Source organism: Natrix helvetica, assembly GCF_964273705.1.
Source record: "Natrix helvetica genome assembly, chromosome: 4".
Taxonomy (NCBI): Eukaryota; Metazoa; Chordata; class Lepidosauria; order Squamata; family Natricidae; genus Natrix; species Natrix helvetica.
The window spans coordinates 1,606,106-1,620,287 of NC_138550.1; the positions used below are offsets into that span (position 1 = coordinate 1,606,106).

The 14,182-nt window shown below is 42.8% G+C and overlaps 1 protein-coding gene across 3 annotated transcripts in view; it reads left to right on the forward strand.

The window, feature by feature from the left end:
• The window catches only part of PDE2A (phosphodiesterase 2A), a 218,054-nt gene that overhangs the window by 111,405 nt on the left and 92,467 nt on the right, over positions 1 to 14,182 (forward strand). For all 3 annotated transcript variants that reach the window (XR_014175372.1, XM_081952869.1, XM_081952870.1), the window contains exon 3: positions 5,482 to 5,570. Coding sequence is in view for 2 of the 3 variants with exons in the window: in XM_081952869.1 (XP_081808995.1) it covers positions 5,482 to 5,570 (89 nt within the window). In the remaining variant the exon portion in view is untranslated. The remainder of the gene's footprint in view (positions 1 to 5,481; positions 5,571 to 14,182) is intronic.

Sequence of the window (14,182 nt, forward strand, 5' to 3'; positions counted from 1 at the left end):
CATTCATGCCTGGCTGGGGAATTCTGGGAGTTGAAGTCCACATCTTTTAAAGTGCTCAAGGTTGACTTGCATGCCCCAGGAATCACAACCGATGCAAATGCACACACACAAAAACAACAAACCAAAACACACAGACCCCTCCCAGGTCTAAGTTGACCACTAAGATCTGTTGGGCAGCTGCTGTTGGTTTAAGGCAATTTGCAAAATTCACAAAAATATGTAGCTGGACCAGAACAGCACTGGGCACTAGTACTTCTCGATTGAAGGCAATTTGTCCTGCACCAATTTTGTTTCATTTTGTCCTTGTGCTGAAAACATGCATAATTTAATCGCGATAACGGCAGCTTTGAAGTGAGGAAGCTGTGATCGACATTGGGGTTTGCGTGCATTAATCCCAGCTTGCCATGGGACTGTTTGGGACTGATTGTAGGGTGCAGCTTTTCGGCAGAACAAAAAGAAAAAACACCCCAAAATAATAAACTTCAAAGATCAAGCCATGCAGAGACTGGTGGAAGACGAAGGAAGGGGGGGGGGGGATATATCAGGTGCTGCCTGGAGTGATAGAAATGAGGAATGCAAATTTTTAAATTAGATTAACTAACTCAATTATGTTCAATTAACTCATTGAATTTGTGCATTGAGCTGCACCAAAGCTGGGCAGTTGGATGAGGCAGCAGGCAGCCAGTTTGCCTGGAAATGACACACAAACACACACACTCCCAGGTTGTGGGTGCTTCATTGCTGGAGGTTTTAAGAAGAGACACTGGGCAGCCGCTTGTCTAAAATGGATAGGATCTCCTGCTTGAGCGGGGAGGGGGGGGCAGGACTAGAAGACCTCCAAGGTCCCTTCCAGCTCAATTCTGATTTGACCAGAGCCCTGGTCAACAGTTGCAACACCGACATTGTGGAATTAGGGTTGCAATGGCCATTGCAAGCCACTAAATAGACTTTCCAGCCCCTGTTGTCTTTCTTAGAGGAGAATGCAGAAGACCAGAGCTGGAGGTCATCTAGTCCAACCCCCTGCTCAAGCAGGAGACCTGATACCATTTCAGGCAAAGCGTTGTCCAGTCTCTTCTTCAAAACCTCCAGTGACCCACAACTCCTGGAGGGAAGCAGTTCCACTGGTTAATTGTCTTCACTGTCAGGAAGTTTCTTCTTAGTTCTAGGTTGCTTCTCTCCCTGGTTAGTTTCCATCAATTGCATCTTGTCTTTCAGGTGCTTTGGAGAATAGGTTGACCCCCTCTTCTTTGGGGCAGCCCCTAAGATATTGGAAGACTGCCATCATGTCACTCCTAGATCTTCTTTTCTATAGACTAGAAATCCACAACTGTTGGATGTCTAGTCTATAGACTTTCCTGCAACTGTTCTTCATATATTTTATCCTCTGGTCCCCTAATCATCTTTCTTGCTTTTCTCGGCACTCTTTCCAGAGTCTCCACATCTTGAGACTGATTGATTGGTCAATCTCAAGTAGCTCCTATCCACCTCAAAGCCACAAAGTGTTTCCTCGCAGCTCTTATCACAGGAGGGGAACTTGGATGGGGCCTTGGAGATCTTCTAATCCAGACCAACTTTAAATCACCCGAGATGAAGGACCATCCGATTTTTCTTCTCTGGAAGCCTCCTGTGATAATGAAGCCGTACCAAAATTCAGCCCTAAGCCTCACCTGCCCATTGCAGCTGGAATCATCTGAGAGGGAGAGAGAGAGGGGGGGGGGAAATAAAGAAAGAAAGAAAGAAAGAAAGAAAGAAAGAAAGAAAGAAAGAAAGAAAGAACCAACAAGACACACACAGAGAGAGATGACAGAAAGAGAAAGAGAAAGAGAAAGAGAGGGAGATGAGAGAGGGGGGGATAAAGAGAGACAAAGAAAAAGAGACACAGAAAAAGATGACAGAAAGAAAAGAAAGAAAAGAAAAGAAAGAAAAAGAGAGATGACAGAGAAAGAGAGAGGGATGAGAGAGAGTGAGAGGTAAAGAGAGATGACAGGGAGAAAAAGAGAGAGTAAAAGAGAGAGAAAGAAAAAGAGGGAAAGAAAAAGAGATGACAGAGAAAAAGAGAGAGAGTAAAAGAGAGAGAGAGAAAGAGAGATGACGGAGAAAAAGAGAGACAGAGAGAGATAGAAAGAAAGAGAGAAAAGAGAGAAAGAGAGATTGCAGAAAAAGAAAGAGAGACAGAGTGAAAGAGAGAGAGAGAGACTGAGTGAGAGTGTGTGTGTGTGTGTGTGTATGAGAGAGAGTGAAAGAGGGAGAGAGGGAGAGAGATGGCTCGCCAGGCACCCAGCCACTGCTCCGTTGGGGGGAGAAGAAGATCTAATTGCCAGACTCATTAGCCATGGAGACACTAGGAGATAACGACCTGCCAAACATCATTAAGCCCTTCGGAGAGGTCGCCATGCTGACGATGATGATGCTGGGGAGCTGGCCAGGCACTCTGGAAACATGGACCCACCCAGCCCTCAGTGCCAGCTGCTGAGAGCTGTTAATGGTCCTGGGCCATTAGCATCCCCTGGGCTGGGCGGCTGGCACCGTTGGCACCTTTCATCGGCTCGAAGGGGAACTAATTGGAGCTGGCTGGCAACGTCGCTCAGCAACAGCCCCCTCGCCTGTCCTTTGCCCAGCTCCATGCATTCAGGGTTTTTCTTGAAAGGGGGGCCAGGTTACGACGGGGTGCCCCGTGTTGTTGGCATTGGACATCGTTCCAGAGATGGGCAAGGGTGCACCTTGGCACAGGGGCCTGGTGTGTGGCGAGCCCCTTCCTGGGCTCATGCGTGCACGCTGGCTCCCGAATGATGGTTGATGCTCAACATGGCAAGAATTCTAATCCAATAATTACCGCTCAATTTTCGGATCAGCGGGAATTCCGAGGGAGTCGCACTGACAGCAGCTGAGCCGGAGGGTCAAATTAGCAGAGGAACCCCAGGGGAATCCAGGGAAGGCTGCAATTCTGGAGGGCGAGGGTCCCCTCCAGGTCATCTAGTCCAACCCCCTCTCTTCGGTTAGTTGGTTCGATTATTTCATGCCTTGGAATAGAGATAGAATTCTTTTTATTGGCCAAGCATGATTGGATACACAAGGAATTTGTGCAGAAACTCTCAGTGTACATTAAAAAAATACATTGATCTTCCTTCCTTCCTTCCTCTTTTCCTTCCTTCCCCCCCCCTCTTTCAATCTTCTTCCTTCCTTCCTCTGTCTTTTCCTTCCTTCCTTCTCCTTCCTTCCTCTTTCAATCTTCTTCCTTCCTTCCTTACTTCCTTCCTTCCTTCCTTCCTTCCCTCCCTCCCTCCCTCCCTCCCTCCCTCCCTCCCTCCCTCCCTCTTTCTTTCTTTCTTTCTTTCTTTCTTTCTTTCTTTCTTTCTTTCTTTCTTTCTTTCTTTCTTTCTTCCAGCTTGGATTTTCTCTTCTCCATCTCAGACACTTTGCCCAAGATTGTGTCACTCAATTGATGCCCCATCTGAGATATTTTCCAAATTTTCAGTTGTGGGACTGGAATCTTTGTAACACTCCTATGCTACCCTTATTTTATTTCTTCTGTTTATTTTGTCCTCTGTTTGCAAAATCTTCCCCTTGTTTGCGGCTGGTCCTGTGCGAGGCTCGATCAATACGACATGACGATAAAGTGTGTACTTGCACAAATTGTGTTCCCTTCGAGGAATATAATAGAAGTCGCCACCAATTGTTATGATTTTTCCGCTCCGAGCCGCCTTCTCTCTAACAATGCAATTTTGCACAGTACAAGAGAGATAAAAGTCTTCTTTTTTTTTTGCTAGATGTAGCTCAACAGAGCTCTTGATCTGTGCCCAACAGGAGGATTTTCCCTGGCTGGGGAAAAAACGGATTTGTGACCTCAGGATCAAACTTTCCGTGGCCAAAGGGTGCCCTGACTTGTCTTCCACAGGTGGGAGGGGAAAGGGGGAAGTCTCTCTCCTTAAATACCTGTTTGGGAAGGGGGACAGGAAGGAAAGGGGGCTCCTCCTTAAGGGGAAATTTAAATTGTACATTTTGTGTACTGTTTTTATCTTTTAATCGTTTTACTTTTACATTGTCCCCCAGGAAGTAGATGGGCAGGGATGGATGGATGGATAGATGATAGACAGACACAGAAAGACAGTAGATATAGATGGATGGATGGATGGATGGATGGATGGATGGATGGGTGGACGGATGATAGATAGATAGATAGATAGATAGATAGATAGATAGATAGATAGATAGATAGATAGATGATAGATAGATAGATAGATAGATAGATAGATAGATAGATAGATAGATAGATAGATAGTAGATAGATGGATGGGTGGGTGAGTGGGTTGATGGATGATAGACAGATACACACAGACAGTAGATATTGATGGATGGATGAATGATAGACAGATGATAGAAGATAGATGATAGATAGATAGATAGATAGATAGATAGATAGATAGATGGATGGATGGATGGATGGATGGATGGATGGATGGATGGATGGATGGATAGATGGATAGATAGATATTATTAAATTTACATTGCTGTGTATTCATCCATGGTGACTTGAGGCAGCTTACAAAATATAAAAACCATATCTAAAAACAGTAAAACTAATAAAAAAATCAAATAAATTAATGTAATAAAATCACCCCCCACCTCCTGCTCCTCTGACAGCCAATCACATGAGCCATTTAATGGGGTCCATCCCACTCTGGGTAGATGGATGGATGGATGGATGGATTAATGGATGGAGAGGGAGATATGTGGGGGGGGGGAAGGATGATAGATGGATGGTTGGATAGATGACAGATAGGTAAATGATAGATAGACAATAGAGAGGAAAAGAGAGACATAACAGATAACAGAGAGAGAGCAAGAAAGAGAGATAGACAGACAGACAGATGGAGAGATATAGACAGATGAGAGAAAGAGGGAGAAATGTTTTTAAGTGAATCTTGTGGTCTTTAAGTGAATCCAATTCCCTCCATTGACTTTGTTGGACAGCTGGGAAATTCACAAATGGCAATCACATGACCCTAGGATACCGCAACCCTCCTAAATATATCCCAGCTGCCAAATGCCCCAATTCTGATTCCATAACTGTGGGGATCCTGCAGCGGTCATAAGTGAGAGGACCAGCCGTAGGTCATTTTTTTCAATGCAGCTGTAACTTTCATCTGTAAATGAACGGTTGTAAGTCAAGGACCACCTCCTTATATGTCTGTCCAGAACAGCTGCCTTATTGGATTTAGCCACATTGAAACTGATAGAGCGTAGAGTTGGGCTGCAAAATTCCACACGGCCACTAGGGGAGGAAGGGAGTGAGTTTGTGCGTGGCTTTGCCGCCCTCTGGTGGCTGAGCTGAGTTCTGCAGCCTAGACAACCCCTCTAACCAAATCCAATTTTGTTAAACGTTTCCCAGGTCAGCTTCTGGGTAAATGAATACCCAGTTACTCCCTGGAGCAACTACCAGTCTTAATTTATTCAGTGTTTTCCCCCCTCTTTGCATTGTAGGAAAGAGTGTTTGTATACCTCCTGGATGAGGACGCTCGTCTGACGTGCAGCGATCCACCGCATGACTTTCCACAGGAGGGACGGCTCAGGTGAGGCTCGGCTCGATGCACACCTACACCTGTAAATGTGTGAATGCCTATTGTGTAGAAGGATGGATGGGTTCTTTAGAGAAAAGGAGAGAGTCGCTTAAAAGATATGCATCATTGTATATTATCTAAAGCTTGGCAGGAACTCTGGAGATCATCTAACCAATCTTTCTGAATCTGAGTCCCTTTAAAATGTGTGGACTTCAACTCCCAGAATTCCTAAGCCAGCCATGAATGATAGAGTTGGAAGAGACCAGAGAGGTCATCTGAGTCCAGTATTTCTCAACCTGGGTGACCTAAAGAAATGTGGACTTCAACTCAATAATGGTATTCTCTTCTCTTCACTATCGCTCAGTGGCAGGAGGACCTCTGGGCATATGCAGAAGGTCTGTGATGACTCTGCTTTTTGGAATGAAATAACCTGGCATTGCAAAAAACAAACAAACAACAACCTCACAACCCCCAGGTGGAGGTGGAGTCCTGGGGGAACGTCACAGATGTTCAACACAGTTTGTACAGCTGGACTGGAAAATCTGCTCAGATGGGAATTCTTGCGCTTCCTGGCATCGTAGGACCCATCTCCGTGGGTGGGTGGGGGGCACAAGATTGCCTACCGAGATGAGGTGGACCGGTTGATTTCGTGGTGTGGAGTTGCTCCGAACTGGGCTTCCCAAGAGCATGAAGCCGACTCCCCGTCCCAATAAAACCCCTTTTGTTTAGGTTCAAGGGAATTTCTCCCCAGCAAAGTCCCGGTCAACCGTCTTTCAAGAGATCCCACATCTATAGACCTTTATCGGGCTTGGAGAGTTGCCAGGCCGATACCTTCTAAACGCCATGCTGTAGCAGCAATTCCTTGGCAAGAAGTCAGGAAGGGATCTTCACCCTAATATGAATTGAACTCATGGTCTCCTGCAAACTCCATTCCCCTGTCGCTCCTCTTTATTCCCTATGGGAGGGGCCCTTCACCGTCCACCTGTGGCTTTACTCCTGAGTCACCCCCTGTTCTTTAGCTGTTCCCTACTCTTGGCAGCACTGTGCATGCGCACACTGGGAACAGGCTCCAGCTGTTCTTCCGCTCCACTGATCTCTGACTCCGAAGACAGCTGATAACTGTCAGACGGCCCTGGCCCCCTCTCTGCCTCCGACACAGAGCCCTCCTCAGAGCCTTCCCCAGACTCCAGGACTGGCCCATCCTCCTCCCCAACCTCCTCACTGTCCGAGTCTGCTGCCAGATCTGCTGGGCGCTGGGGGGCCACAACAGAGACAATAACTTGGTCTTTAACACCAATAAGACCAAGCAGCTTATAGTGGACTACAGAAGGAATAGATCAGACGTCCGGCCTCTGGTTATCAATGGAGACCGAGTGGAGCAAGTGGCCAGTTTTAGGTTTCTGGGTGTTGTCATAAAAAGAGGACCTGACCTGGTGCAACTCACATTGCAGCCCTGGCCAGAAGGGCCCAGCAGAGATGATACTACCTGAGACTTCTCAGGAAACAACACCTAAATGAAAAACTGCTAGCGACCTTCTACTGCTGCACCATAGAGAGTATTTTAACTTACTACACCTGTGTCTGGTTTGCCAATTGCACAGTGGCAGAGGAGGACAGCGCTCCAGAGGGTTAACGACATTGCCCAGAGGATCACTGGCTGCCCCCTCCCCTCTTTGGAAGAGCTTTATAGCCCCCACTGCCTTAAGAAAGTTCTAAATGTTCTTAAAGATCCAGCTCATTCTGGGCACCCCTTTTTTGGAACTATTACCATCTGGCAGCCGGTTCAGGACAATAAAAACAAGGACAAATAGGCTGAAAAACAGCCTCTATCCCAGGGCAGTAACTATACTGAATTCTATCGTGTATAGTGCAATATTAATGGAGTATCAGGGGTTTTCAATGCAATTGTGTAGAATGTGGTGTGTTTGTGTTTTTATTTTTTATATATAAGGTACCCTGAAGAGGGCATTTACTTTCGTTGCACAGGATGCAATGGCAGCAAAGCAAACTAAAGCAAACTAACCAACCAAGGGGACGATTGGCTCCCCTGCCCGTCCGGCCTCGCCTCTGTTTTCATGCCCGCCTCTGTGCAGAATAAAGAGATTTTCTGCGCAGGGGACGATTGGCGTCTCTTGATTGCAAACCTCCCCCCCTGGATGCTTGGCGGCCGCTCTATAGCTGGCCAATTAACTCGCCCGAGGTTGGTTAATGAATGGCAGGAAGGGTGGCAGTTAACCTACAATTGTCCTCAGGAGCCCCGCTGCAGCCTTGGCACTGGCAGGCCCTCTTTTTGGCACTCGGCTCGCTCTCAGGGGGCATCGAGGAGCACCGACTATTCATGTAGACTTCAACTCCCAGAATTCCCCAGCCAGTCCTGAACGATAAGAGCTGGAAGGGACCACAGAGATTGGGCTAGCTAGTCCGTTTGTCCGGAATGGTATCAGGTCTCCTGCTAGAGCAGGGGGTTGGACTAGAAGGCCTTCAAAGGTCCCTTCCAACTTTGTAATTCTGGGAGCTGAAGAATAGAGTAGAGTAGAGTAGAGTAGAGTAGAATAGAATAGAATAGAATACGGAATGGAATGGAAGAGAATAGAATAGAATAGAATATGGAATGGAATGGAATGGAATGGAAGAGAATAGAGTAGAATAGAGGATAGAATAGAGAATAGAATAGAATAGAATAGAATAGAATAGAATAGAATAGAATAGAATAACAGATTTGGAACAGAATGACACTGTTCCTTCATTGTTACCTTGTCAAAAAATGTTCGGAATATAAGAAATTTTGGGTTTGCACTATGCTTTAATTTGGATCAATTTATTTGTTACATCTGTAAGGCTGTGTGTCTCATCCTAGGCAATTTTAAAAGCCAGCCATATTGTCTGGGGAATTCTGGGAGTTGAAGTCCACATGTCTGAAAAGCACTCAGGCTGAGAAATACAGGACTGAGAGATGATCCTTCTGGCCTCTTCCAACTCTATCATGCATGCTGGGGAATTCTGGCTGGGGAATTCTGGTAGTTGAAGTCCACCTGTCTTAAAGTCGCCTAGGATGTATTGATCCCCATCAAAGCATGGTGTACACATGATATTTCTTTTAAAAAATATTCTCAATTTTTTTGACAAAGGAGGGCATATTGGGGGGACGGTCTCTCGCGTGGGAGCCCCCTGAGTGTCAATCCCTAGTCAGCTTTTCCTGCTTTTTCTGAAGCGCGCATTCTTTTGCTGGCTGACGCAACCGATGTAGTGTTTAATGCGGTGTTTATTGTGTTGTCCCTTGCTTCAGCCGTGGAAGATCCCATCTGGACCTTGTGGACATTTGTGTTGACACAGCCGACACGGCCCTGGCAGGCAAACTCGGAGCCAGAGTTGATGTTTCATTCCCCTTGTTTGCTGGGACATCAAAACGCGGATGTAAAATCCTGTCCGCGTGAAAAAAAAAATCTACCGGGGGGGAGGGGTCCTCAATTTACAACAGTTAGTTTAGTGACCACCCAAAGCTACAACAGCCCTGAAAAGGGGGACTTATGACCATTTTAAAATCAAAGTTACAACCTTCGTGGCATCCCCGTGTGACCAGGCCCTGCAGTTCCACCGGGAGAGCTAATTTGATTAACTCGATTTGTGTTTGCAGACCTTATCCTTTGATATGTGGATTAGGTCAGGGTAAGTTGTATGGGGGCTAGAGGAACGTTGAGCAAAAGATTTTCCCCTGTTTGCTGTTTTTACTTGATTAATTCACAGCTTGACTGCCAATTATTTAGTGCAGACAGATTCTCAGTCCATCATAGAGTCCGTTAATGTGTTAAAGGAAGATGAAAAGAGTAGAAAAAAATACATTTTGATATAAAGCGTCTCACAAACAGCACTGGAAAAAGTGACTTGCAACCGTTTTTCACACTTACGACCATCCCTATGGTCACAAGAACAAAATTCAGACACTTGGCAACTGACTCGTACTTATGACGGTTGCAGTGTCCTGGGGTCACATTGCAACCTTCAGACAAGCAAAGTCAATGGGGAAGCCAGATTCACTTAACGACTGTGTTACCGGCTTAACAACCACAGTGATTCACTTAACAACTTTGGTTAAATGGGGCAGGTCTCACTTAACAAAGGTCTCACTTAACAACAGAAATGTTGGGCTCAATTGTGGTTGTAAGTCGGGGACCACCTGTGCCTGCCTATACAGGTGCTCCCCAACTTAATGACAGTTCATTTAGTGACCAAAGTTACAACAGCCCCGAGAAAAGTGATTTATTTTTTTTTTTTTTTTTTTATTAAAAGAGTTTTGTACAAACAAATTTTCCCCCTTTTCACCCCCCCCCTCCATACAATATAAATCTCATACAAATGCTATACCCCCCCGCAAAAATTCACATTCAAATATTATACCAAACACTTTACCCCCTCCCCACCCCCCATCTTAAAATAGATTACTCATAACCCCTCTCCTCCCAACAAAAACTATAGAGATTAGTCTTAAATTAATAATAACACATTGATCATTTTCTAAGCTAATTTAACATCTATAACCCTTAATATAAATTTCTCCTAGCCTAACAATGTTTCATTAGTCCCATCTTCTAATTTATTCATACATATATATTGCCCCACCCTCCACCCTAACCCTCCCCCACCTCCCGCACAAACCCACCCCCCTGACTTCCGCTGTATACCACTCTAATAATTCCAAACATCCCATATACTATTTACTCTGATCATCTACGGTCAAAACATTCTTACCTAAAGGCTAGATAATAACTCCTAGTCTGATATTTATTCTGTATATAATCAATCCATTTTGCCCATTCCTGTGTGTAATCCTCCTGTTTCTGAGCTTTTAAGAAAGCTGAAATTTTTGCCATTTCAGCGGACCCCGCCACCTTCTGAATCCATTGATCAATTGTTGGCAAAAAATCTTTTTTCCAATGTTGCGCAATCAACAACCTAGCTGCTGTAACCATATACAAGGCCAATTTTGTTTCCCCTTTGGTAAAATCCTTAACTATACCCAATAAAAACATTTGTGGAGTGAATTGTATTCTTTTCTTAAATACATTCTGCATAACCCACCATATTTTTATCCAAAAAGCTTTAACCTTGTTGCAGGTCCACCATACATGAAAAAAGGTAGCATCTAGACACCCGCATCTCCAACATTTTGGTTGAACATTTGGGTACATGCATGATAATTTTTTAGGATCTAAATACCATCTGTAAAACATTTTATAAAAATTCTCCCTTAAATTCTGTGACTGTGTAAATTTAACATTCTGAACCCATATTTTTTCCCACGTTTCCAACATAACCACTTCCCCAAAATTCTGAGCCCATTTAATCATACAATCCTTAACCAATTCACTTTCTGAGTCTCTTTCTAACAGTACATTATATATTCTTTTAACTTGTTTTGGACCAGTCTCTTTTATCTGCTTAATCAGTTCCACTTCTTTATCCATAAAGCCGACCCTGCGATCTTCTTCCCATCTCTTCTGAAGCTGTATGTAATGTAACCAATTTAAAGTAATTCCTTCTTCCAACAGCTGTTCCAGAGTTTTTAACTTCCATTCGCCCCCATCAGCAATAAGCACATCTTTATATAAACAACCCCCGAGTGACTTAATATTCGTAATCCCCATGGTGTCTGCAAGATCCAACCAAAGCGGTATTTTATAATCCCAATTGGGCCGGTGCTTCTTCCATATTCTCATCAAGGCACTACGGAGAACATGGTTGTTGAACACTTTATCCACCCTGTCTTCATAAAAAAGATATGCATGCCATCCCAGAACAAGATCATGGCCTTCTATATTGAGCAATTCCATTTTTGTTTTCCCAAACCAATCTGCTACATGCGTTAATACCGCAGCTTCATAATACAATCGAAGGTTTGGGAGTCTGAGGCCACCTCTTTCACGTGTATCTTGCATAATCTTCATCTTTACTCTCGGTTTTTTCTCCTTCCAAACAAATTTATTTAATGTTGTTTGCCAATTTAACAAGGTTTTATCTGACTTGAGCACCGGAATCATCTGGAATAGAAAGATAAATCTAGGTAGAATGTTCATTTTAATTGCTGAGATCCTTCCAAGCAAAGACAATTGTAACTTTTTCCACGCTTCAAGATCTTTCTGTATCTTTTGCCACAACACTTCATAGTTATTTGAGAAAAGTTTTGTGTTTGATTCTGAAATTTGTATTCCTAAATATTTAACTTTAGAAACTATTTCAAAACCTGCTAAACTTACAAGTCTCTTTCTTTGAGTCTCTGTCATGTTTTTAACCATCATTTTCGTTTTGTTTTGATTTAGTCTAAACCCAGACACCATGCCAAATTCTATTATGATATTTTTCATCTGGATTATTGATTTCAAAGGATGTGAAAGGGTAACAACCAGATCATCGGCGAATGCTCTAGTTCTGTATTCCTTTTGCCTGATAGCTATGCCATCTAAGGATTTTGAGTCGCGAATTGCGTTCAACAAGACTTCCAAAGTTAAAATAAATAACAATGGGGATAATGGGCAACCTTGTCTTGTGCCTTTTTGTATCTCGAAAGTTGTTGACAAATTTCCATTAATAATAAGTTGTGCATTTTGTTGCTGATAAATTGCTCCAATCGCCTGCCGCAATCGTGGTCCCATATCCATCTTTTCCAAAGTCTTGGTTAGAAAGTTCCAATTCACTCGATCGAAGGCCTTCTCTGCATCCAAGAAAACCAGCACTGCAGAGATCTGCTTATTCTTATCAAGATAGTCAATTAAATCTATGAGTTGCCTTACATTCTCCTTCATATGTCTGCCTTCAATAAATCCTGCTTGATCATGATGAATAATCTCTTGAATAACCGGCATCAATCTGTTGGCTAATACTTTAGCAAATATTTTATAATCTGTGTTCAGAAGAGATATCGGCCTGTAATCCTCTGGTTTCTTAGGGCCCTCTTTATCTTTAGGTATCAATGAGATAAAAGCCGCTTTCCATGAGAGAGGTATTTTACCTCCTTGCTGTATATTACAAAATAGTTGTGTAAGATATTCAATCATTTCCAGTTGTAAAGTTTTATAATACATTGCAGTCAAACCATCAGTCCCTGGAGCCTTAGCTAATTTAAGTTGATTTATAACTAAAGTGATCTCATCAGCGGTTATAAGACGTTCCAAATTTGCCTTTTGAAGCACAGAAATTTTTGCAACCCTTTTTCCTTCCAAAAAATCATCTATTAACTTGTTCTGTATATTATCCTGTACATATAGCTTAGTATAATAGTCCACAAATGATTTTTTAATCAACTCTTGTTGATATACCATCTTCCCTCGAAACTCAATTTTATCAATAATTCTATCATTCATATTCCTTCTCAAAGTATATGCTAACCATCTACCAGGTTTATTAGCGTTGGCAAAGGTGTTATGTTTAGCAAATAGCAAATTGGTTGCTGTTTGTTCTGCTATAAGCATCTGAAATTGATCTTTCAACAGCTTTAGCGCCATCTGGAGCGCCTGGTCATTCGGGTTTATTATAAGCAGCTGTTCTTTACGTTTTATTTCATCTTCCAATTCCATTCTCCTTTTCTGTCTAATTTGTTTGTGTTTAAAGTTCATATGTATCAGGACCCCACGCATATAAGCTTTACTTGCATCCCAAACTATTTCAATGGGAGTGCCCTTATTCATATTAAAACTGAAAAATTCCTTCATGTGTTTTTTAAGTTCATCAACATTTTTTTCATATCTAAATAAATTTTCATTTACTCTCCAAGACCTTCTTGGCCTCATCCCTAATTCAATTTGTAACCACACCGGACTATGATCGCTAAGTGACCTGGCGAAAATCTTGGATTTCTTGGCTTTAGGAAGTAGATCCGGTGTTAACAAAAAGAAATCAATCCTTGAAAAGGATTTATGTCTATCTGAGTAGAAAGAAAAATCCATCTCATTTAGATGTTGTGTCCTCCAAACATCTTTTAATTTCAAATCGTCTTGTAAATCAAAAAAAGCCTTTGGTAATTTGGTAGTGAATTTCGTCTTTGTACTCTTGTCTATCTTTGGAGAAATCACTCCATTCCAGTCTCCCATTATTAGAATACTCTTAAAGTTCCAGTCTAAAATTTTTAAATGGAGCATCTTATAAAAACTTTCTTGGCATTGGTTAGGAGCATATATTCCTAGCACCAAAATGGAACCGAAGTCTGTATCAAATTGAATTGCTATATATCTACCAGCATCATCTGCCTCTATAACTTTAGTTGAAAATCTTTTATTTATATATATCACCACACCATTTTTCTTTACCAAATCAGAGGCAGCATAAAATGTTCCCAGTTTTGAATTCACTAAGTACTTCTGGTCTTGCAGCCTAATATGAGTCTCTTGAAGGCAAACAACATCATTATTAAATTGCTTCAAATAATAAAATATTTTTTTCCTTTTTTGTGGAGAGTTCATTCCATTCACGTTCCAAGATAATAGCTTAAGCATCTTTAGATCTGGTCTGAAGCGCTGAAAGCATTTGCTGAAGATCTCTCTCCACAAAACCAATCTCCAGCCCTGCTCCTCCCATGGCTCCGGTTTGCTTCTTAGCTTCTTTCTTAGCACATTGTATTTGAGGGTCAACGCGCT